At 42.6% G+C, this 22,236-nt stretch overlaps 1 protein-coding gene across 5 annotated transcripts in view; it reads right to left on the reverse strand.

The window, feature by feature from the left end:
* The window catches only part of TMCC3 (transmembrane and coiled-coil domain family 3), a 350,901-nt gene that overhangs the window by 132,287 nt on the left and 196,378 nt on the right, over nt 1–22,236 (reverse strand). Inside the window, exon 1 of one of the 5 annotated variants that reach the window (XR_003791244.1) lies at nt 4,213–4,360. The exons of 3 other annotated variants lie outside the window; for them this stretch is intronic. Coding sequence is in view for 1 of the 2 variants with exons in the window: in XM_029206693.1 (XP_029062526.1) it covers nt 4,213–4,290 (78 nt within the window). In the remaining variant the exon portion in view is untranslated. Of the gene's footprint in view, nt 1–4,212; nt 4,510–22,236 lie in introns of those variants that run through there. One more of the 5 variants, XM_029206693.1, reaches the window with a different exon arrangement.

A 22,236-nucleotide genomic window follows, 5' to 3' on the forward strand; every position in this document is an offset into this window, starting at 1 on the left:
AGAGAAGGGTATTTCCTGGGGCCACAAGTATAAATAAGATACACTCACCAGATATTAAGTTTCCAGAGGGCCAGACTGTTTCATTCACCCTTATATTCCTGATGCCTGCAGCTAGCCCAGAGAAGGTGCTCACAAATATTTGCTGAATGAAACTTCTTGCTCTCAAAGTGCCAGTGTCTATAGCTTATAAACATGTAAACAATCAATTGATGAGGAATGTGCAATGGAGGGAGGTACCAAATGCTAAAAGTGCCAGAAAAGTCTCTATATTACTCACAAAATTAGAGTCTTTCCATTTCCAAGCTTATGAATATGTCTTACATAGTAATAACAAAAACTGACCACTATCTATTGAGTTGTCACTGTGGACCTGGCATTTTTAGACATTACTCATTTATTACTCACAACACCTCTATGGTGTGGAAGAGGAAGCTAAGACTTAGGATGACTATAAGGTCCAAGGTGACACGGTTAGGAAGCAGCACTACTAGCACAGAATCTGTCTTCTGCGGGCTAGCCGAATGAAAGTGCTTCTGTAGACAGAACAGTCTGGTCCTTGCAGGCTAGATGGAATAGAAGTTGATGACATCAGAGACCAAAGAGGAAGCTAACGTACCAGTTATCTCTTCCTGAGGTCTTAAGTGGCTAAACTAAGGTGGGATAACTGGGGAACATGGAAGGAACCAATTCCAGAGAAGTGTCAAAGATCCAATGGCATGGCTGACAGACTAGAGATGGGGGGAAGGCAGGCACTCAGGACAACTAGCAGTTCTGATTAGTGGTATCAACAGAGCAAGGAAAAAAAAAATTATCCACCTTACATATATGGAGAAAAACAGCTAATACCTGAGTATACACAACCATTGTTTTTACAAATTCTCTTATTGAAGACTCATAATCACTCCCCAAAGTAGGGATTATTATCACCTTTTATAGATGGGGAACTGGAGGCTCAGAAAGGTGAGACCCTGCCCCAGCCGTCACCCAGCTGGGAAGTGTGAAGAGCCAGAATACGATCCAAGTCTTCTGCTCCCAGAGCCACAGCTGTTCACCACTATACCCATGTGGCTGAAGATGGTATTTTAGGACATTTAAAATTAGGTCTACCAAAAATTTTATTCAGACGTAATTGATGAATAAAGACCAGTTGCTGTCTAGAAAGCAGACTGCCTATATTCTTAAAAAGATAATAGGGGACTTCCGTGGTAGTCCAGTGGCTAAGACTCCATGCTCCCAATGCAGGGGGGCCTGGGTTTGATCCCTGGTCAGAGAACTAGATCCCACATGCCGCAACAAAGAGTTCGCATGCTGCAACTAAAGATCCCGTGTGCGGCAACTAAGAACCAGTGCAGCCAAATAAATAAATATTTTTAAAATATAAATAAATAAATAGATAATAGGCTTTAACTATCTAGGACATAAAAAAAGAAAGCAGGATTCTAATTACAGATGCTCTTTATTTTAAAGCAGAGGGATATTACATTGAGTGCATTGAGTTTTAACATGTACCATTTCTGAGTTTTACCCAGATGAAGTTTAAAAATGTGAACGATCCTGACTTGTCAGCTTAGAGACAACCACAGAATTCATCAGTTATATTAAATTTTCACTGAGGGGGGAAAAATTTAGGTTAATCCACCTGGCTGTAAAAATAGACTTGTACACTGTTAAAATAGTACACTGCCTCATTATTATTCCAGTCTCAAAGGCTTAAACAAGCTCAGCAAGAGAGATGTGTATGTTCCCTGTTTTCTCAACAATGTATCAATTTTGAACTCAAAAAATGACCGTTCGGTAACCAAGAACTTGATCTCATAGTCTTAGCCCCTGCCTGGGAGGAATCTGCATATCTCTGAAAGTTTATCAGCTCTTCACATGCACCTCCAGTTCTCATTATAGTGTTTTTAGGGGAGCTCATTTACCAAATGAGTCCATAAAAAAGTTATTTTTAAATCCTGTACTAGATGGTTTATTGCTAAGTCAAGAAGGTGACATCAAGAAATTAAACCTTAGTGCCACTTGATGTTTTCCCTCAGCATTATATACATTCTAAGTGTAAAGAAAATAAATCTTTATAGCTACATCTAAGTGAGTTCCACAAAAGAGGAATTAGAATCATCTAATGGGCTACCTGCTGCACAGGAAAATTACTGCTACCTTTCCTTCATTATAGCAGACTTATTGCTGCCCTCAGGACAGATCAAAATTACATCAGCCCCACTTGAGAAAGGCTCTTAGGAGTTTTCAAAACTGCCACTCGTTCTTTCTATTCCCCACTGTCTCAACAATAAATACCCTAAAAGCAGACAGTCAAGAAGTTTAAACGGGGATCTCAGCATCATCAGTGCTGTAGAACCTGTGATCCCTGTCCACTGAAGCTCTAGCCTTCTTTGATCCAATTTCTTCCAGCCCTCACCAGATTTCATTTGCCCAATAAGCTCATTTAGAATAATCAGTACATATAATGTCTAACTCAGTTTTAATACGCGGTCTATATAAAAACCAGGTATCTCCATGCTAACAAAACAATGTAGTAGTTTGATACTGTGGGTAGAATTTTAAACAAAATAAGAAACACCCTTCACATAAGGTTGCGGTCCTTTAACAGAAAAAATGGCTGTGGAAATGGAACAATGGCAGATACAGGAGAGAGAAAGTCTTCAGCTGACTTACACATCTGCTTTGCCACTTTCCATCTCAGTAGTAAAAAGAGTGAGTTTTGGAAAGTTCCGTGAGTTTTGCCAAATTGCTTAAATGGGCTCAGTGAGCCATCCATCCTGCAAAGATTACTAATCCTGTTGTTTACGCGAAGATCACCACAGTTGTGACAAGAGAAACCCAGCTTCCACATTTTTTTCAAATCTGAAATTTCTTCTGTCAGCTACAACATTATGAGCCACCCCTCCCAATTACAAACGCGTTAGAAAAAGATCTTCGCCTTTCTTCGCATTTAACACTGTATTCACCAGCAGCCATCCCTCCAAAAACTTCTAACTGTAGGTAACCAAAGATCTTTTATCAATGTTTTCTTCCAAATGGAGTTTCTAGTTATTTTCATGACAAACTGTATGGAACTTTTAAAGAAAGTTTAAAAAATTAAGAGAATTATTTGGGGGGAGGGTAGAGTGAACAGGATGCAGGAGGTAAGTATTATTCCACTAAATATATTTAATCCGAAAAAATTTAAATCATTCTGTTAAATTGACTAACCGATGCGAGCACGACCGTACCTCCGTGAACTTGATGCAGGGAGGCTGGCACTCAAAGGCTGAGATCGGACAAGTGAGCGGTCAGAGCAAAGAACACCCCCAGGTATCCCCCGCCCGAACAAATGCCAGGGTGGAGGAGCTGCTGATCTAAATGGCACTTCAATCAGCCAAGGGGAGAGCGAAGTATTGAGCCTGGACGATTGAACACCTCAGGAGAATAAAGGTATCCCCGAGGGACCAGAGCTCAGGCTGAGGCCTCCCTCTACGTTCAAGCACTGTACGGCTCGTCTCCGCTGCATACTCTGAAAAGCTATTTTCGCCCACAGCCAAAATCAGCAACAGCAAATTACCCTGCAAACAATGGAGAGGGCGCCGGCTCCGCACGGCTAAAAACTCTGAAGAGGCAGCGCGCAGAATGACTTTTCACTGGGGCAGAGCCGGGAGGGGCGGCCGCGGGAAACCGGGAAGCTGGTCCGCCGCCCCTCCGCGCTCCGGCCGCGCGCAGCGCGCGGGCTCCGGCCACCAGCCCCGAGCCCGAAATCCCCGACGGCTGCGGAGACGCGGCGGCAGCACCGGAGCTTACAAAGAGGGAAGGAGGCCGTCCTCCGCGAACACAGTGCCGCGGATGGCGGGATCCTCTCGCGTCCCCCACCGCACGGCGGGCGCTGCCTGGCAGAGAGGGCGGCGGAGCGCCGGCCGTCGGGGAGACCCGGGCGCGCTGGGACCGACGAGCGGAAGAGGACGGCGGGCGGTGCTTTGCGCCACCCCCGCCCGGGAGGGGGACCTGGGATCTCAGAACCGCGGGCCGGGCTCCCACTCCCCACTTCCCAAGCCCGTCAGCTCGAACTGAGCGGGGAAGCCCGGACTCGGGGCCGCCGGGAAGAGAGAGAGGGAGGGAGGCGGAGAAACGCGCACGGCGACGTCGTTCCCGCGGGAGCCCAAGCCCACCCGGCCTCGCCCTTCGGCCGGGCGCCCCCACCGCCACTCCGCGCGCGCCTCTCACCCGGCTCTTGCAGCGGTGGTGCCGGCCCGGGTCGGAGTAGGTCCGGTCCACGGTGAGCGCCGTGTCGCTGCCCGGCATCTCGGCGCTCGCGCTGGGAACTTTCCCGGGGCCCCGTGCCGCCGCGCCGCGAGCTGCCTGCCGTGCTCGGGCTCGGGATCGCCGGGGGTGAGCCTCGGCCAGGGGGCGGCGAGGGCTGCCGCAGATGCTACAGACAGCAGCGCGGCCGCCCTGCGCCGCCACCGCCGCCGCCGCCGCCGCCGCCTTGTGGTGGGGGGGGGAAGGCGGGGCAGGGACGCGAGAGTCTCCTCCCCCTTCCCCTCTCCGCCCCTCCCCCTGCGCGCCCCGCCCGCACGAGACTACTCTCCAGGTGCTGCTGTTTGCCTCCCTCCCTTGCTGAAACTTGATTCCACCCCCTCCCACACTGCCCTTTTTCCTCAAGAGATGAGCGGCATCTCCACTACTTGATGACTTAATCTGTATGTTTATGATAAAAGATGGATTTTTGGCAAGATGTTGTGAGGCTTGCCTTAAATGCTTCCTTTCGTGTTACTCTTATTCCAAATGCACTTACGCGACATCTTCTATGTTCCAGGCCCTGGAGTAGGGACCAGAGTTGGGTTTTTTTGGTTTTTGGGGGGTTTTTTAAGCACATATTTTTCTTCTTCTGATTCCACTGAGCAAAGAATACACTTCCCCCTAAACAACGATCTGTGGTGTTGTGTATTTTAATTTTGCATGTCTGGCTCACCTTTATGTTGGAAGCTACTTAAAAGTCAAGACATATCTTTTCAGTTTAGTATTCCCTATTTCCAGGGAAGAGTCCCTGCCCACAAGAAATATGGCGTCTAGAAGAGACATTCAGAACACCTGGTCTGGTTATGAAGGGTGTACTAGTGGGAGACTGAGTTGAAATATTTAAAGTGCAGTGCACATGACCAGCCTAGAAGGAAGGAGGGATGTGCTCCTCCCCTTCAATGTGTTGAGCAGGGAGGGAAGTGCAGGCAGAAGAAAAATACTGAGCATAAAAACAAGGGTACATTTGGAAAACCTCAAGTCATCAGTTTAGGGAGTCTCTTCAGGAACAGAAAGACGAAAAAGTAGGTGGACACCATGTGGTGCAGGGCTCTACTTTCAAGGCTAAGAAGTTCAGCCCTATTCTTGGGTATTGGGCAGCTGCTGGAGGTTTCTGAATGGGGACATGACAGTATCAGGATGGAAATTTAAGAAGAGGAAATATCTGATAACTGTGTGAAACACTGATTAAAGATGGGTAAGGGACACTGGTTAGAAGTCCACTGCAAAAATTGAGAACAACCTCAATGTCCTTCAGAAGGAGACTAAGTATCAATAAATTATGATAGGGTTTCCCTGGTGGCACAGTGGTTGAGAGCCCACCTGCCGATGCAGGGGACACAGGTTCGTGCCCCGGTCCGGGAAGATCCCACGTGCCGCGGAGCGGCTAGACCCATGAGCCATGGCCGCTGAGCCTGCACGTCCGGAGCCTGTGCTCCGCAACGGGAGAGGCCACAACAGTGAGAGGCCCGCGCACCGCAATAAATAAATTATGATACAGGCATCCAGTGGAGTGTTAGGTACGTGTAATAGAATGGCAGCTCTCTATGTATAGCTACAGAAATATCTCTAACATATACAATTAAGTGATAAAAGCAATGTGCAGAATAATATATGTGGTATTCCACCATTTATATAAAAACAATATATGTATATGCTTAAATATGCATAGCATATTTCTGGGAGGATTAACATGAAACTAGGGAAATAGACAAGAAACTGATGGAAGGAGAGAGGAGCTAGGTAGCTAAAAGGAGGGTTGGGGATTAATTCTCACTGTATATGTTTTTTAAATTTGAATGCTTGAACTGTGTGCATACCATTCAAAAAGTAAAATAAAAAGATATGTTTTTAAATAAAAAGGATAAACTTATTAAAACTAATTTAAGAAGAAACAGAAAAGCCCATACAATCCTAAAACCGTTCAAAAAATTAAATCAACACTTTAAAATACTCCCCCCACCCCCCACCGTATATAATACAACTGCACCAGGCCCAGGGAGTGTTTCAGGTAAGTTACTCCAAAGCAGAGAAGAGAGATATGAAATGTGAGTGCGTGTGTGTGATTTTAGCTAGGGTGGCCAGGGAAGGCCTCCATGATAAGGTGACATCTGAGCAGAGACTTGGGAAAAAGACCGCCAGCCATGTCGATATCTGAACACTGCAGAAAGAAGGAACAGCAAGTACAAAGGCCCTGAAGCAGGAACATTTATTTGGGAGTGTTCAAGAAAGAGCAAGGAGGCTAGTGTTCTCTGGAACAACAGTAGATGAAATCAGAGACATTTCAAAGGACTAGATCACACAGGGCCATTTAGGCCATTTTAAGAACTCTGAGGAAAATGAGAAGATTTGGAAGTTTTTAAGCAAAGGAATGGAGTGACGTGCTCTGCCTTTTCACTTGGGGGAAAAAAAAATGGATCCCTACCTCAAGGCATACACAAAAAATCAATGCCAGATAGGTTAGAGACCTAAAGGAGAAAACACAATTTTTAAAACTGCCAGAAGAAAATGGAAGAATATCATTATGATCTCAAGTCATAAAAAGCAGTTCACAAAAAAGCATAAAGATTCAACAACATTAACGTTTAAAACTTCTGCTTATGAAAAGAAATAATAAAGTGAAAAGATAAGTCACAAACAAAACGAGCTAAGAAAATCAATATGGATGAATTTCACCAAGGATACTGAGAAACAAAAAAAGCAAGCCACATAAAATTACCTGTTGTGAGATTCTATTCAGATAAAGTTAAAATATGCAGAATAAATGACATTTTTTAGGAGACCAAAGATATATAAACTATTAAGAAACGTAAGAGCATCATATACACAAATTTCAGGACAGTATTTACCTCTGGTGGGGGGATAAAGAAGGATACAGTAGGAGAGGAATACAAGATTATAAATAATGCCATATTTAATGAATGGCTATTTTTTTGAATATTATTTTATTTTATGTATTTATTTTTTATTTTTCGGCCACACTGCGCAGCATGTGGGATCTTAGTTCCCCGACCAGGGATAGAACCCGGGCCCCCTGCATTGGAAGTGTGGAGTTTTAACCACTGGACCACCAGGGAATTCCCTAATGAAAGACTATTGGTATACTGGCTATGTATTCACTCCTACACACATACACAATATTTCATAGTTTAAAAATTTAAAGACAACAAAGACTCAAAGAACACATGCAATGATGGTATTCTTAATCCTGGATTTAAGGCACCAGTGGTGGCGGTATCATCTCAAATACACAAATGTAACAGCACTTTTACAGTTATAAATTTTGATACAAAGGCAAGACAGTCTGTTATTATTAAGTCTTTATGTCAATTTAATCTTATAAAGATCCATTCTGAGATCTATAAGAGTCTATCTCTGGGTTCCCCACCCCCATTTGCCTGATACCTCATTTATTCCAGGTACTTAGGACTATAGAAATTATATTGCTCAAGTGTATGTGTGTACATGTGTGTGTGTAACTGTGTCTGTGTGTAACTTTCGAGAGGGCAGACCTAAGTAAGGTCCCTGACAAATCAAGGTTGGGCATTGGTTGGTGTGACAACAGTCATCTACTTTCCATTTCTATTACTGTCTTGGTATTGCTTAGAAGAGCTCCATTCTGGAAATGCTGACCCTCCGTGAAAAGGATGAATTAAAATTTTATTAGGCTCACTTCAGTTTTAATTAACAGAGGATGTTGTTTTTTTAGATCATTTAGATCTATTTTATAAGCTAGTTGCCCAAAAGCTGCTCTACTGGGCACTCATACAAAATAATGTTTTTAAAAGCCCAAATTAAACAGCACAAGAGCAAGCTCCCCAGAAAAGAAAGAAAACAAGCAGTGCTGATCACCATTTGGCTCTCCTATTCGGAATTAGGATCCACGGGGAAAAGAGACCATGCACCTTCTTTTGGAGGCAATGCCCAGGATTTTGTCAGACCCATAGAGAGAGAGAGAGACAGAGAGACAGAGACAGACAGAACACTTAAATTCTTCTTCAATGTAAGAAATTGTCTGTGCCTCTGATAATAACCTCCAAAAGCCTCTATGAAAAAAGTAATTTTTAAAAAAATCACAATTTTTAAAGGAGCGAATGCAGTCAGAACAATAAGGAAGACAAAAGTACAAAATCTAGGGTGTGAAATAAGAATTTACTTCCAAAGTGTAAGTGGCACAATAAGGCGGCACAGGCTAAGCACAAAAGAATTGGAACAGGTCTTCTGAGCTGTAAGAGTTTAAAGTTTGGAATGATGAGAAAAGGCTTCATAAAAGAGGTATGGTGTTTCTGGAACCTTGGCCGCAGCCACCATGGTGGGAAGCGGGCTGAGGATGGCCGGGGGTCTGGAGACCAGCTTGCAGACAACCTCAGACCCGGAGAGGCCAGGCTTGGCAGGCAACTGTCCAGGTGCCCAGACTTCAGTGGCCGCAATGCTGCCATCAGCACAGGGCTGGGTGGGCGGGAGCCGGGAACAGGCCGCAGGAGGCCCAGGACCCTGAGGCTCAGAGAGGACCTTCAAGATGGTGGAGGAGTAAGACGTGGAGATCACCTTCCTCCCCACAAATACATCAAAAATACATCTACATGTGGAACAGCTCCTACAGAACACCTACTGAATGCTGGCAGAAGACCTCAGATTTCCCAAAAGCCAAGAAACTCCCCCACATACCTGGCCGTGTGGCTGACAAGGTCTTGGGGCTCCGGCCAGGTGTCAGGCCTGAGCCTCTGAGGTGGGAGAGCCGAGTTCAGGACATTGGACCACCAGAGACCTCCTGGCCCCACATAATATCAATCAGTGAGAGATCTCCCAGAGATCTCTGTCTCAACGTTAAGACCCAGCTCCAATCAACAGCCAGCAAGCTCCAGTGCTGGACACCCCAAGGCAAACAACTAATAAGACAGGAACACAACCCCACCCATTAGCAGAGAGCCTGCCAAAAATCATAATAAGGTCACAGACACGCCAAAACACACCACCGGATGCAGTCCTGACCACCAGACAGACAAGATCCAGCCTTATCCACCAGAACACAGGCACCAGTCCCCTCCACCAGGAAGCCTACACAACCCACTGTACCAACCTTACCCGCTGGGGGCAGACACCAAAAACAATGGGAACTATGAACCTGCAGGCTGCAAAAAGGAGACGCCAAACACAGTAAGTTAAGCAAAATGAGAAGACAGAGAAATACCCAGCAGATGAAGGAGCAAGGTAAAAACCCACCAGACCAAACAAATGAAGAGGAAATAGGCAGTCTACCTGAAAAAGAATTCAGAGTAATGATAGTAAAGATGATGCCAAAATCTTGGAAATAGAATGGAGAAAATGCATGAAACGTTTAACAAGGACCTAGAAGAACTAAAGAGCAAACAAACAATGATGAACAACACACTAAATGAAATTAAAAATTCTCTAGAAAGAATCAATAGCAGAATAATTGAGGCAGAAGAATGGATAAGTGACCTGGAAGATAAAAGAGTGGAAATAACTACTGCAGAGCAGAATAAAGAAAAAAGAATGAAAAGAATTGAGGACAGTCTCAGAGACTTCTGGAACAACATTAAACGCACCAGCATTCAAATTATAGGAGTCCCAGAAGAAGAAGAGAAAAAGAAAGGGACTCAAAAAATATTTTAAGAGATTATAGTTGAAAACTTCCCTAAAATGGGAAAGCAGAGAGTCAATCAAGTACAGGAAGCACAGAGAGTCCCATACAGGATAAATCCAAGGAGAAACACTCTGAGACACATAAAATCAAACTATCAAAAATTAAATACAAAAAAAAATCTTAAAAGTAGCAAGGGAAAAACAACAAGTAACATACAAGGGAATCCCCATAAGGTTAACAGCTAATCTTTCAGCAGAAACTCTGCAAGCCAGAAGGGAGTGGCAGGACATATTTAAAGTGCTGAAAGGGAAAAACCTACAACCAAGATTACTCTACCCAGCAAGGATCTCATTCAGATTTGATGAAGAAATTAAAATGTTTACAGACAAGCAAAACAAAAGTTAAGAGAATTCAGCACCACCAAACCAGCTTTACTACAAATGCTAAAGGAACTTCTCTAGGCATGAAACACAAGAGAAGGAAACCGCCTACAAAAACAAACCCAAAACAATTAACAAAATGGTAATAGGAACATACATATCGATAATTACCTTAAATGTAAATGGATTAAATGCTCCATCCAAAAGACACAGACTGGCTGAATGGATACAAAAACAAGACCCATATATATGCTGTCTACAAGAGACCCACTTCAGACCTAGGGACACATACAAACTGAAAGTGATATTCTATGCAAATGGAAATCAAAAGAAAGCTGCAGGAGCAATTCTCATATCAGACAAAACAGACTTTAAAATAAAGACTATTACAAGAGACAAAGAAGGACACTCCATAATAATGAAGGGATGATGGATGATCTTGGATGATGAAGGGATCAATCCAAGAAGAAGATAAAACAATTTTAAATATTTATGCACCCAACATAGGAGCACTTCAATACATAAGGTAAATGCTAACAATCATAAAAGGGGAAATTGACAGTAACACAATCATAGTAGGGGACTTTAACACCCCACTTTCACCAATGGACAGATCATCCAAAATGAAAATATGGAAACACAAGCTTTAAATGACACATTGAACAAGATGGACTTAACTGATATTTATAGGACATTGCATCCCAAAACAACGGAATACACTTTCTTCTCAACTGCTCATGGAACATTCTCCAGGATAGATCATATCTTGGGTCACAAATCAAGCCTTGGTAAATTTAAGAAAATTAAAATCGTATCAAGTATCTTTTCCGACCACAGCACTATGAGACTAGACATCAATTACAGGGAAAAAAACTGTAAAAATTACAAACGCATGGAGGCTATATAATACACTACTAAATAACCAAGAGATCACTGAATAAATCAAAGAGGAAATAAAAGAATACTTAGAAACAAATGACAATGACAACCCAAAACCTATGGGAGGCAGCAAAAGCAGTTCTAAGAGGGAAGTTTAGAGCAATACAATCCTAACTCAAGAAACAAGAAACATCTCAAATAAACAACCTAACCTTACACCTAAAGCAATTAAGAAAGAAGAACCAAAAAAACCCAAAGTTAGCAGAAGGAAAGAAATCATCATAAAGATCAGAAATGAAAATGAAATGAAGGAAACAATAGCAAAGATCAATAAAACTAAAAGCTGGTTCTTTGAGAAGATAAACAAAGTCAATAAACCATTAGCCAGACCCATCAAGAAAAAAAAGGGAAAAGACTCAAATCAATAGAATTAGAAATGAAAAAGGATGGGCTTCTCTGGTGGTGCAGTGGTTGAGAGTCCACCTACCGATGCAGGGGACACGGGTTCGTGCCCCGGTCCGGGAGGATCCCACATGCCGCGGAGCGGCTGGGTCCGTGAGCCATGGCCACTGAGCCTGCGCATCCGGAGCCTGTGCTCCGCAATGGGAGAAGCCACAACAGTGAGAGGCCCGCGTACCGCAAAAAAAAAAAAAAAAGGAAATGAAAAAGGAGAAGTAACAGCTGACACTGCAGAAATACAAAGGATCGTTAGAGATTACTACAAGCAACCATATACCAATAAAATAGAAAACCTGGAAGAAATGGACAAATTCTTAGAAAAGCACAACCTTTTGAGATTGAACAAGGAAGAAATAGAAAATATAAACATAACAATCACAAGCACTGAAATTGAAACTGTGATTAAAAATCTTCCAACAAACAAAAGCCCAGGATCAGATGGCTTCACAGGCAAATTCTACCAAACATTTAGAGAAGAGCTAACACCTATCCTTCTCAAACTCTTCCAAAATGTAGCAGAGGGAGGAACACCCCCAAACTCATTCTACAAGGCCACCATCACCCTGACACCAAAACCAGAGAAAGATGTCACAAAAAAAGAAAATTACAGGCTAATATCACTGATGAACATAGATGCAGAAATCCTCAACAAAATACTGGCAAACAGAATCCAACAGCACATTAAAAGGATCATACACCATGATCAAGCAGGATTTACCCCAGTAATGCAAGCATTCTTCAATATACGTAAATCAATCAATGTGATACACCATATTCACAAATTGAAGGATAAAAACCATATGATAATCTAAATAGATGCAGAAAAAGCTTTTGACAAAATTCAACACCCATTTATAAAAACCCTCCAGAAAGTAGGCACAGAGGGAACCTCCCTCAACATAATAAAGGCCATATATGACAAACCCACAGCCAACATCATTTTCAATGGTGAAAAACTGAAAGCGCTTCCTCTAAGATCAGGAACAAGACAAGGGTGCCCACTCTCACCACTATTATTCAACATAGTTTTGGAAGTTTTAGCCACAGCAATGAGAGAAGAAAAAGAAATAAAAGGAATCCAAACTGGAAAAGAAGAAGTAACACTGTCACTGTTTGCAGGACATGATACTATACATAGAGAATCCTAAAGATGCTACCAGAAAACTACTAGAGCTAACTAATGAATTTAGTAAAGTAGCAGGATACAAAATTAATGCACAGAAATCTCTTGCATTCTTATACACTAATGATGAAAATTCTGAAAGAGGAATGAAGGAAACACTCCCATTTACCATTGCAACAAAAAGATAAAATACCTAGGAATAAACCTACCTAAGGAGACAAAAGACCTGTATGCAGAAAACTATAAGACACTGATGAAAGAAATTAAAGATGATACAAACATATGGAGAGGTATACCATGTTCTTGGATTGGAAGAATCAATACTGTGAAAATGACTATACTACCCCAAGCAATCTTCAGATTCAATGCACTCCCTATCAAACTACCAATGGCATTTTTCAGAGAACTAGAACAAAAAATTTCACACTTCGTATGGAAACACAAAGACCCAGAATAGTCAAAGCAATCTTGAGAAAGAAAAACGGAGCTGGAGGAATGAGGCTCCCAGACTTCAGACTATACTTCAAAGCTACAGTAATCAAGACAGTATGGTACTGGCACAGAAACAGAAGTATAGATCAGTGGAACAGGATAGAAAGCCCAGAGATAAACCCATGCACATATGGTCACATTATCTTTGATAAAGGAGGTAAGAATATACAATGGAGAAAAGGCAGCCTCTCCAATAAGTGGTGCTGGGCAAACTGGACAGGTACATGTAAAAGAATGAAATTAGAACATTCACTGACACCATACAGAAAAATAAACTTACAATGGATTAAAGACCTAAATGTAAGACCAGACACTGTAAAACTCTTAAAGGAAAACATTTTGGCAGAACACTCTATGATATAAATCAAAGCAAGATCATTTCTGACCCACCTCCTAGAAAAATGGAAATAAAAAGTATACAAGCAGCTCATGCAGCTCAATATCAAAAAAACAAACAAGCCAATCCAAAAACAGGCAGAAGACCTAAATAGACATTTCTCCAAAGAAGATATACAGATTGCCAACGAACACATGAAAGGATGTTCAACATCACTAATCATTAGAGAAATGCAAATCAAAACTACAAGAGGTATCACCTCACTCCGGTCAGAATGGCCATCATCAAAAAATCTACAAACAATAAATGCTGGAGAAGGTGTGGAGAAAAGGAAACCCTCTTGCACTGTTGGTAGGAATGTAAATTGATACAGCCACTATGGAGAACAGTATGGAGATTCCTTAAAAAACTAAAAATAGAACTACCATACAGCCCAGCAATCCCACTACTGGGCATATACCCTGAGAAAACCATAATTCAAAGAGAGTCATGTACCACAATGCCCACTGCAGCACTATTTACAATAGCCAGGACATGGAAGCAACCTAAGTGTCTCCATCAACAGATGAATGGATAAAGGAGATGTGGCACATATATACAATGGAGTATTACTCAGCCATAAAAAGAAACGAAATTGAGTTATTTGTAGTGAGGTGCATGGACCTAGAGCCTGTCATACAGAGTGAAGTAAGTCAGAAAGAGAAAAACAAATACCCTTTGCTAACACATATATATGGAATCTAAAAAAAGAAAATGGTTCTGAAGAACCTACAGGCAGGATAAAGACACAGATGTAGAGAATGGACTTGAGGACATGGGGAGGGGGAAGGGTAAGCTGGGACGAAGTGAGAGAGTGGCATGGACATATATACACTACCAAATATAAAACAGATAGCTAGTGGGAAGCAGCTGCATAGCACAGGGAGATCAGCTCAGTGCTTTGTGACCACCTAGAGGGATGAGATAGGGAGGGTGGGAGGGAGACGCAAGAGGGAACAGATATGGGGATATATGTATATGTATAGCTGATTCACTTTGCTATACAGCAGAAACTAACACAACATTGTAAAGCAATTATACTCTAGTTAACATGTTTAAAAAAAAAAAAAAAGAGGTAGGATTATACTTGACTCTTATAGTACATATTTGTTGTTTTTGTCTGCCTAGCATCCAGTCCATTATTCTCAAAATACTGCCTGGATTTTTCTTTTGGGACCCATCCCACCCCCACCCTCAGTCCAAGAGGTTTAGGGGAGGCTGACCATGCACGACCCCTGGCTCCAGGAAGAGGCATGTGATCCAGCCTTGGCCAATCAGAGTCACTGTAAGTTGTGCAGAAATAGACATGTGACCCAGTCAGAGCCAATCAGGATTTCCCCTGAGACTTTTGCTGTAACTACTGGGAAAGAACTATGCCCTTCCAGTAGGCATGGTTAAGCTGGTAGACTATAAACCTGCTGCTATGGTGGGCGGCCCTGCTGTATGTGGTAGACATACAAAGACAGCCTCCTCCAAGAGGAAAACAGAGCCATGGAAGGAGAAAGACTCATTACTGAATTGTGAGAGCACTAGATCCAGCTTTTTCCACTATCTATTGCTGCATGACAAATCACCCTAAAACATACTGACTTACAACAACTACCATTCATTTGCTCATGCTTCTGCATTTTGAGCAAGCCTCCAAGGGGGATGGCTTTTCTCTGATCTTCTAACACTGTCTGGGGCGGGAGTATCCAAGATGGCTTCCCTCATAGGTCAGCACCTATAGGAATGGGGGTGGCTGGAATACATGGGGCTGGCCAGGTCTCGGTCTCTATTTGTATATGTTTATACATTTAAACAAAATATTTTATATTTTATAGTCTCTTCTTCCAGGGCTCCCCCCTCTCTACCAGGGTAGTTGGACTTCGTTACATGCTGACTGGTTTCCGAGAGATTAAAAATAAAAGGTGCCAAACCCCTTTAAGGCCTAGCCTGGAGCTGGCAGAATACCACTTCTGCCACATTCTATTGGTCAAAATGAGTCAAAAGTCCAGCCCAGCCTCAAGGGGAAGAGAAACAGTATCTACCACTTGATGGAAGGAGTAGGGAGTAGTGTGTGCATACAGGGATGGGAAAATTGCTGGCTGCCATCATGGCAGACGATCCACCACGTCAGATGTGGCTAGACCCCCCCTTTCTGGTTATATGAGGCAAGGCATTCCTCTTTTTACTTAAACCAGTTTCAAAAATCCTAATACAACATTCAATGCTGGGTCTGGGTAGAAAGAAAACAATGAAAAGGGCGGCATTTCAAGAGAAAGCAGGAACTGTGGAAAGCATGAATAGAGGGAGAGTGAGTAGAAAATTCTAGTGGGGAGAGAGGATTTTCTCAGACCACTAGGTAGAGAGCCTTCCTTGGTCAGTCCATGCCAGATGACTTCCTGCAGACTCTTTAGCTAATTATTGTCTGTACCTCTCATTTTAACACAAAAGTTATAATATCTTATCATGCTATTTAAATATTTTATGTGGTAATTTATATGTGCCCTCCCCCCAACTAGATTGTAGGTTACCTGAAGGAAAAGACGATACCTTCTAGGTAAGTGTGTATATTCCTGGTTCCTAACATAGTATCATGTATTCAGTCCATACTTGCTGAGTGAATGGATAGATTCAACATTTATGAAATGCCTAGTTATTTTCCAAGCAATAGGGCTTTAAGAAACGAGGAAGACGTAAGCAAAAGATAGCTTTTGCCCTCAAGGGGTTGGAGCAAACAATATGTAGGGATGAAAATTTGCTGAACAATGAATGTTGCCATTTTTCAGATACTGACTGGTTACTGAAGTTTGTGAACTCTGAAATTCCTTATTGAGCACCTTTGATGTGATGGGCTCTGTTCTTGGTGCTGGGGATTATAAAAACAAATAAGACATGGTCCGATCCTGAAAGGCCATCCCATTTAGACAGGGAGACAGACTGCCAAAAAAAAGTTGCTAGAGATGCAAGGATAGTTACGTCCTTGGTACAGTGGTAGGGCAAAGGAAGAAAATGGTCTCCTGGTGAAAGTCAGCTCCTCAGGTATGTTAGGCTTCATGTCATTATAGCAGGGAGAAGGAAATAAACATAAAGGAAAGTCTGACTTTAAAAATGAAAATGTAAGCCTCTTATAAAGCAAAGGATAGTGTATTTCCTTTCATATTCCATTTTTATTTAATAATATAGGAAAAGTGTTCCTTCTGCAGGGAAAATTTATAGGACAAAAAATACAGCAAGCTTTTTTTTTTTTTCCCCCAAAGGATTTAAGGACATAGCGTGGAAAGAGAAGAATAAATCAGATTTTAAACATTCATTCAGGGACTTCCCTGGTGGCGCAGTGGTTAAGAATCTGCCTGCCAATGCAGGGGACACGGGTTCAAGCCCAGGTCTGGGAAGATCCCACATGCCGCGGAGCAACTAAGCCCATGTGCAACAAGTGCTGAGCCTGTGTGCCACAACTACTGAAGCCCACACGCCTAGAGCCCACACTCCTCAACAAGAGAAGCCACTGCAATGAGAAGGTCGGGCACCGCAACAAAGAGTAGCCCCCGCTCTCAGCAACTAGAGAAAGCCTGCGCACAGCAACAAAGACCCAACACAGCCAAAAGTTAATTAATTAATTAATTTAAAATTTATATCTATATAAAAATTTGTTTATACTGCAGGTCAGAAGCTTCCAGGGCTGAGGCGAATATGAATTTCTAATTTTAACTGCCTGATTTACAGCCAACTGGAAATGAGCACTCCTGATGTTTATATTTAATTTTTAAGATAACACGTTCTATATGACTGTAAGAAAACAATCACTGCTATTTATTTAGCATTAGCAATCATCTGGCACAGAAGCTCAAAACTTCCACTTGCCAAGATTTTGATGAAAACAGGAAAGTAGAAAGACTCAAACTCTGCAGGCTAGTGAACTTGCCTTCTAAAATTCCTTTTTTAGCAAACACAACAATTTCATGCAATTGATTTCTCAAGAGCAATGAATCTTAAAGAGGATTCTACAGGGAGACTTCAAGTGTTCAGGAAACTGGTCTCTAACATTTATCTTCCCTGTAGACATGAAACTACATTAAGAAGTACAAAAATGGGGCTTCCCTGGTGGCGCAGTGGTTGAGAGTCTGCCTGCCGATGCAGGGGACACAGGTTTATGCCCCGGTACGGGAAGATCGCACATGCCGTGGAGCGGCTGGGCCCGTGAGCCGTGGCCACTGAGCCTGCGCGTCCGGAGCCTGTGCTCCGCAATGGGAGAGGCCACAACAGTGAGAGGCCCACGTACCGCAAAAAAAAAGAAGTACAAAAATGTATTTTATCTCATCAAAATGAAAAACTTTTACTTTGTGAAGACCTTGTTAAGAGGATGAAAAGACAAGATACAGATGGGGAAAAATATTTGCAAAACCACAATCCAACAAATTACTTGGATTAGTATCCAGAATATATAAAGAACTCTCAAATCTCAGTAGTAAAAAAATAAACAATCCAACTGAAAAATGGGCAAAAGACATGAAAACACGTTTCATCAAAGAAGATAACAGATGGCAAGTAACACATGAAAAGATGTTCAATGTCATTAACCATTACGGAAATGCAAATTAAAACCTCAATGAGACATCACTACATACTTGTCAGAACTTATCAGAATGGTTAAAATAAAAAATAGTGATAGCACTAAACGCTGGCAAGGATATGGAGAAACTAGATAATTCATACAGTTCTGGCAGCATTGCAAAATGGTACAGCCTCTCTGGAAAATACTTTGGCATTTTCCTATAAAACTAAACACGCAAATATCATTTGACTCAGCAATTGCACTCGTGGGCATTTATCCCAGAGAAAAGAATACTTATGTTCACATAAAAACCTGCAGGGCTTCCCTGGTGGCACAGTGGTTGAGAGTCCGCCTGCCGATGCAGGGGACACGGGTTCGTGCCCCGGTCCGGGAAGATCCCACATGCCGCGGAGCGGCTGGGCCCGTGAGCCATGTCCGCTGAGCCTGCGCGTCCGGAGCCTGTGCTCTGCAACGGGAGAGGCCACAGCAGTGAGAGGCCCGCGTACTGCAAACAAATAACAAAAAACAAAAACAAAACCTGCACAAAAATGTTCATAGTAGCTTTATTCATAAAAGCCAAAAACTAGAAATGGCCCAGATGGCCTTCAGCAGGTGAACAGTTCAACAAACTGTTGGACGTCCATGGTACACACTACTGATATACAACAACTTGGGTGAGTGCTGAGGGAATTATGCTGTGTGAGAAAAGCTACACTCCAAAGGTTATATACCATGTGATTTCATTCATTTAGCATTCCTGAAATGACAAAATCATAGAAATGGAGACGAGATTGGTGATTGCCAAGGATTAGGAACTGGGCCTGGAGGGAGGGGGTTGCAGGAGGAGGTGGATATGGTGATAAAAGGGCAACGCCACCAGGGATCCTGTGGTGATGGAAGTCTTCTGTATCTTGAGTGCAGTGGTGGACAGTACTCACCCATATGATAAAACTGCAGGGAACTAAACACACACACACACACACACACACATACACACACACACACACACACACAGAGTCATCCCTCCGTATCCACAGGGCATTGCTTCCAGGACCCGCTGCAGATACCAAAATCCAGAGATGCTCAAGTCCCAGTCAGCCCCTAGTATCTGCAGTTCCACATCCTTGGATTCAACCAACTGCAGGTTGTGTAGTACTGAATGTGTTCATTGAAAAAAATCTGCATATAAGTGGACCCATGCAGTTCAAACCCGTGTTGTTCAATGATCAACTATACAAGCAACTCTGAAAAGATCTGAATAAGACTGTGAATTGTGTCAATGTTAACATGTTATCTGTACTACTAGTTTTGCAAGATGTTACCTTTGGGGAAACTAGGTAAAATATACATGGGATCTCTCTGTATTATTCCCGCAACTGCATGTGACTGTACAATTAAAAATTAAAAAAAATTTTTAATTAAAATTTAACTAAAAATTTAATTTTAAATGTAGGTGCAATTGGGATAATTTTCACAGGAAAATCTTTGGGTTGGTGGGGGGAAACACAGCAAGTAGGAGTGGGTGGTACAGGGAATTTTTTCTCTGGAGAAATGGTCCACAGAGCAGAGTTCTTTCAGGTTCTGGCCCCTCGCTGCACCAGAAGAGGGGACCAGCTGTAGAAATCGAGGGGCAAGGGCAAGACTGTGGGTGGTGCTCATTATGCGACCACCAATATCAGCACCTGGCTGCAGCGATACTGTATCTGAAAGCTCTAGTCAACCGTGAAGACTCTGAGGCCAAGGGCAGAGTCCTTTATCCCGGGCCAGCCAGTGCTGAGCATCACACCTGGCACAGAGCTGTCATTCTATAAGGTTTTTGTTGAATAAATGACTGACAAGTCCTGATTTGGTTGGAAGAGTATATATCAAAGTTCATAGATTTGGTTCACGTTCAAAAAGACTCATTACATACTGAGTTGTTTAGTAAAAACGTACATCGTTAGTAAAATGCAAACATCTACATTCTCTACATTGAACAGAGAATTCCACGAATTCCCTATTCTGCAGTGGGGTTCCCTTATTGGCTTGAGTCTTTGTATTGCATCATGTAACACACAGATGATAACATGAGCGCTATGTTATTTCTAACCTCTTGACCCTACCATTTACTAGGAAAGGGCTGCACTGTGTGATCATTGTGTATGACTCTTGGCTGTCTGCTCCTGCAGTTTCCCAGAAGTCACAACAATGACAGAAAACAAACATAGAGGAAAATGCCTCACTTTGTACTCGGCACAGAGTGTTCCGTTCGGTTGAGTCTTTAACTGGAGCTGTGATGCTGAAGGTTCCTACTGTCCTCCACCACAGAGGCAGCAGTGTTCTGGAGACTTCTAGCTGATTCCACCCTATGCATGACCACCCAAGGAGACTTCTTTCTCATCAAACACATACCGAGCCTGAAGGATGAGCTGGCTACACTTCAGAAGGAACGCAGTGTCTGTGAATTCACTTTGCATTTGATCAATTCACTTTGCAAGATAAGGATGCTGAGAGATGATACTGCCAGAGAAATCTGATGTGATGTCTAAAAAACACTCCAAGTCACAGTCCAACCAAAAGGGAAGATGCTGCTTGCTGAAGCCTTCCTCGTGCACTCCGGTCCACACTCATCTATCCCTTCTCTGAATTCTGACGGTATCCATTGCTTCTATTAGTCACATAAACATTAAGTAGAAATGCTCTTATACTGTTGCAGGGAGACGGTATGGTACACTGGAGACACACTGCCTGGATTCAAATCTTGACGTTGCTACCTACTTAGCTATAAATCTTTGGTCCTCTCACTCGTAAGCTGAGAATAATAAGAGAATCCACCTCATTGTTGCTAAGGATTAACAGATAATATATGTAAAGCATTTCCAAATAACAGCTCAATAAATGCCTACAGAAAACAAAATAAAACCTAAAATCTGTCTTCACGTGATATATTTTTCTCCTTATCAGTAAGACTTCAAAGATTGCTCTTTTCCTGGAAAGTGTCCTATTAAGGAAGAGGGTGCATTCCAATGTCACACCTCACCTTCACAAATTTCAGTAACAGAACTAAGAAGAAACTGGGAGCCTCTGGCTAAGCTCTGGACCAAGAAAGGCAAACTTCTTCCCTTTACACTAATCTTTGATTCCCTTTGTCCTCAAGGCACCTATGCCCACTTAAAACAGTTTCTTTTTGCTTGTACACTTTGACTAAATAATTCCACTTCTAGGACTCTATCCTAAAAAAATGATACAATACAGGAAAGGTTTTACAGATGAAGATTGCCCATCACAGTGTTTTATCATTCTGAAAAGTTTGAAGCAATCTAAAGGATTGTTTATGAAACAGTTGTTTATTGTTTATAAAAAATAAAGGGTTAATTATGTAAATTATGATAGTCATACAAAAAATACAGTATACCTATTGCAAATTATACTTAGGAAGAATGTGTAACCATATGGGGAAATGTTTACTTAATAATACTATACCAAAAAAATCAGGATAACCCTACCAGAATGTCAGAAATTATGAAGTATTATTGTATTTAGTGCTGGCAAAGATCTGGAGCAGTAGGAACCCTCACACATTGGAGGTGGGAACATAAACAGGTACAACCCCTCTGAAGCACTATCGGGCATCATCTCATAAAGCTGAAGCCATGCCTACCCTATCACCCAAACTCTCCACTCCTCGGTATATATCCTAGAGCAGAGGTCCCCAACCCCCGGTCCGAGGACCAGTACTGGCCCGTTAGGAATGGGCGCACAGCAGGCCGTGAGCAGCAGGTGGGCGAGCGAGCGAGTGAAGCTTCATCTGCCGCTCCCCAACGCTCGCATTTCCTCCTGAACCGTCCCTCCCATCACTCACATTGCTGCCTAAACCATCCCTGCTCACCCACCCCCACCCCCGTTCGGGGAAAAACAGTCTTCTACAAAACCGGTTCCTGGTGCCCAAAAGGTTGGGGACCACTGTCCTAGAGGACACAAGTCAATCAGGACACACAGACAAGGATGTTCATGGTGGTAAGAGTTCCCATGGGGAAACAACCCAGCTGTCATCAACAAATGGATAAATAAACTGTGGTACTTGTATTTGGAAATTGTATTTATTTTCCAGTTAATGTC

This window comes from Monodon monoceros, unplaced genomic scaffold (genome assembly GCF_005190385.1).
Source record: "Monodon monoceros isolate NGI ecotype Baffin Bay Population unplaced genomic scaffold, NGI_Narwhal_1 Super_Scaffold_6, whole genome shotgun sequence".
Classification (NCBI taxonomy): domain Eukaryota; kingdom Metazoa; phylum Chordata; class Mammalia; order Artiodactyla; family Monodontidae; genus Monodon; species Monodon monoceros.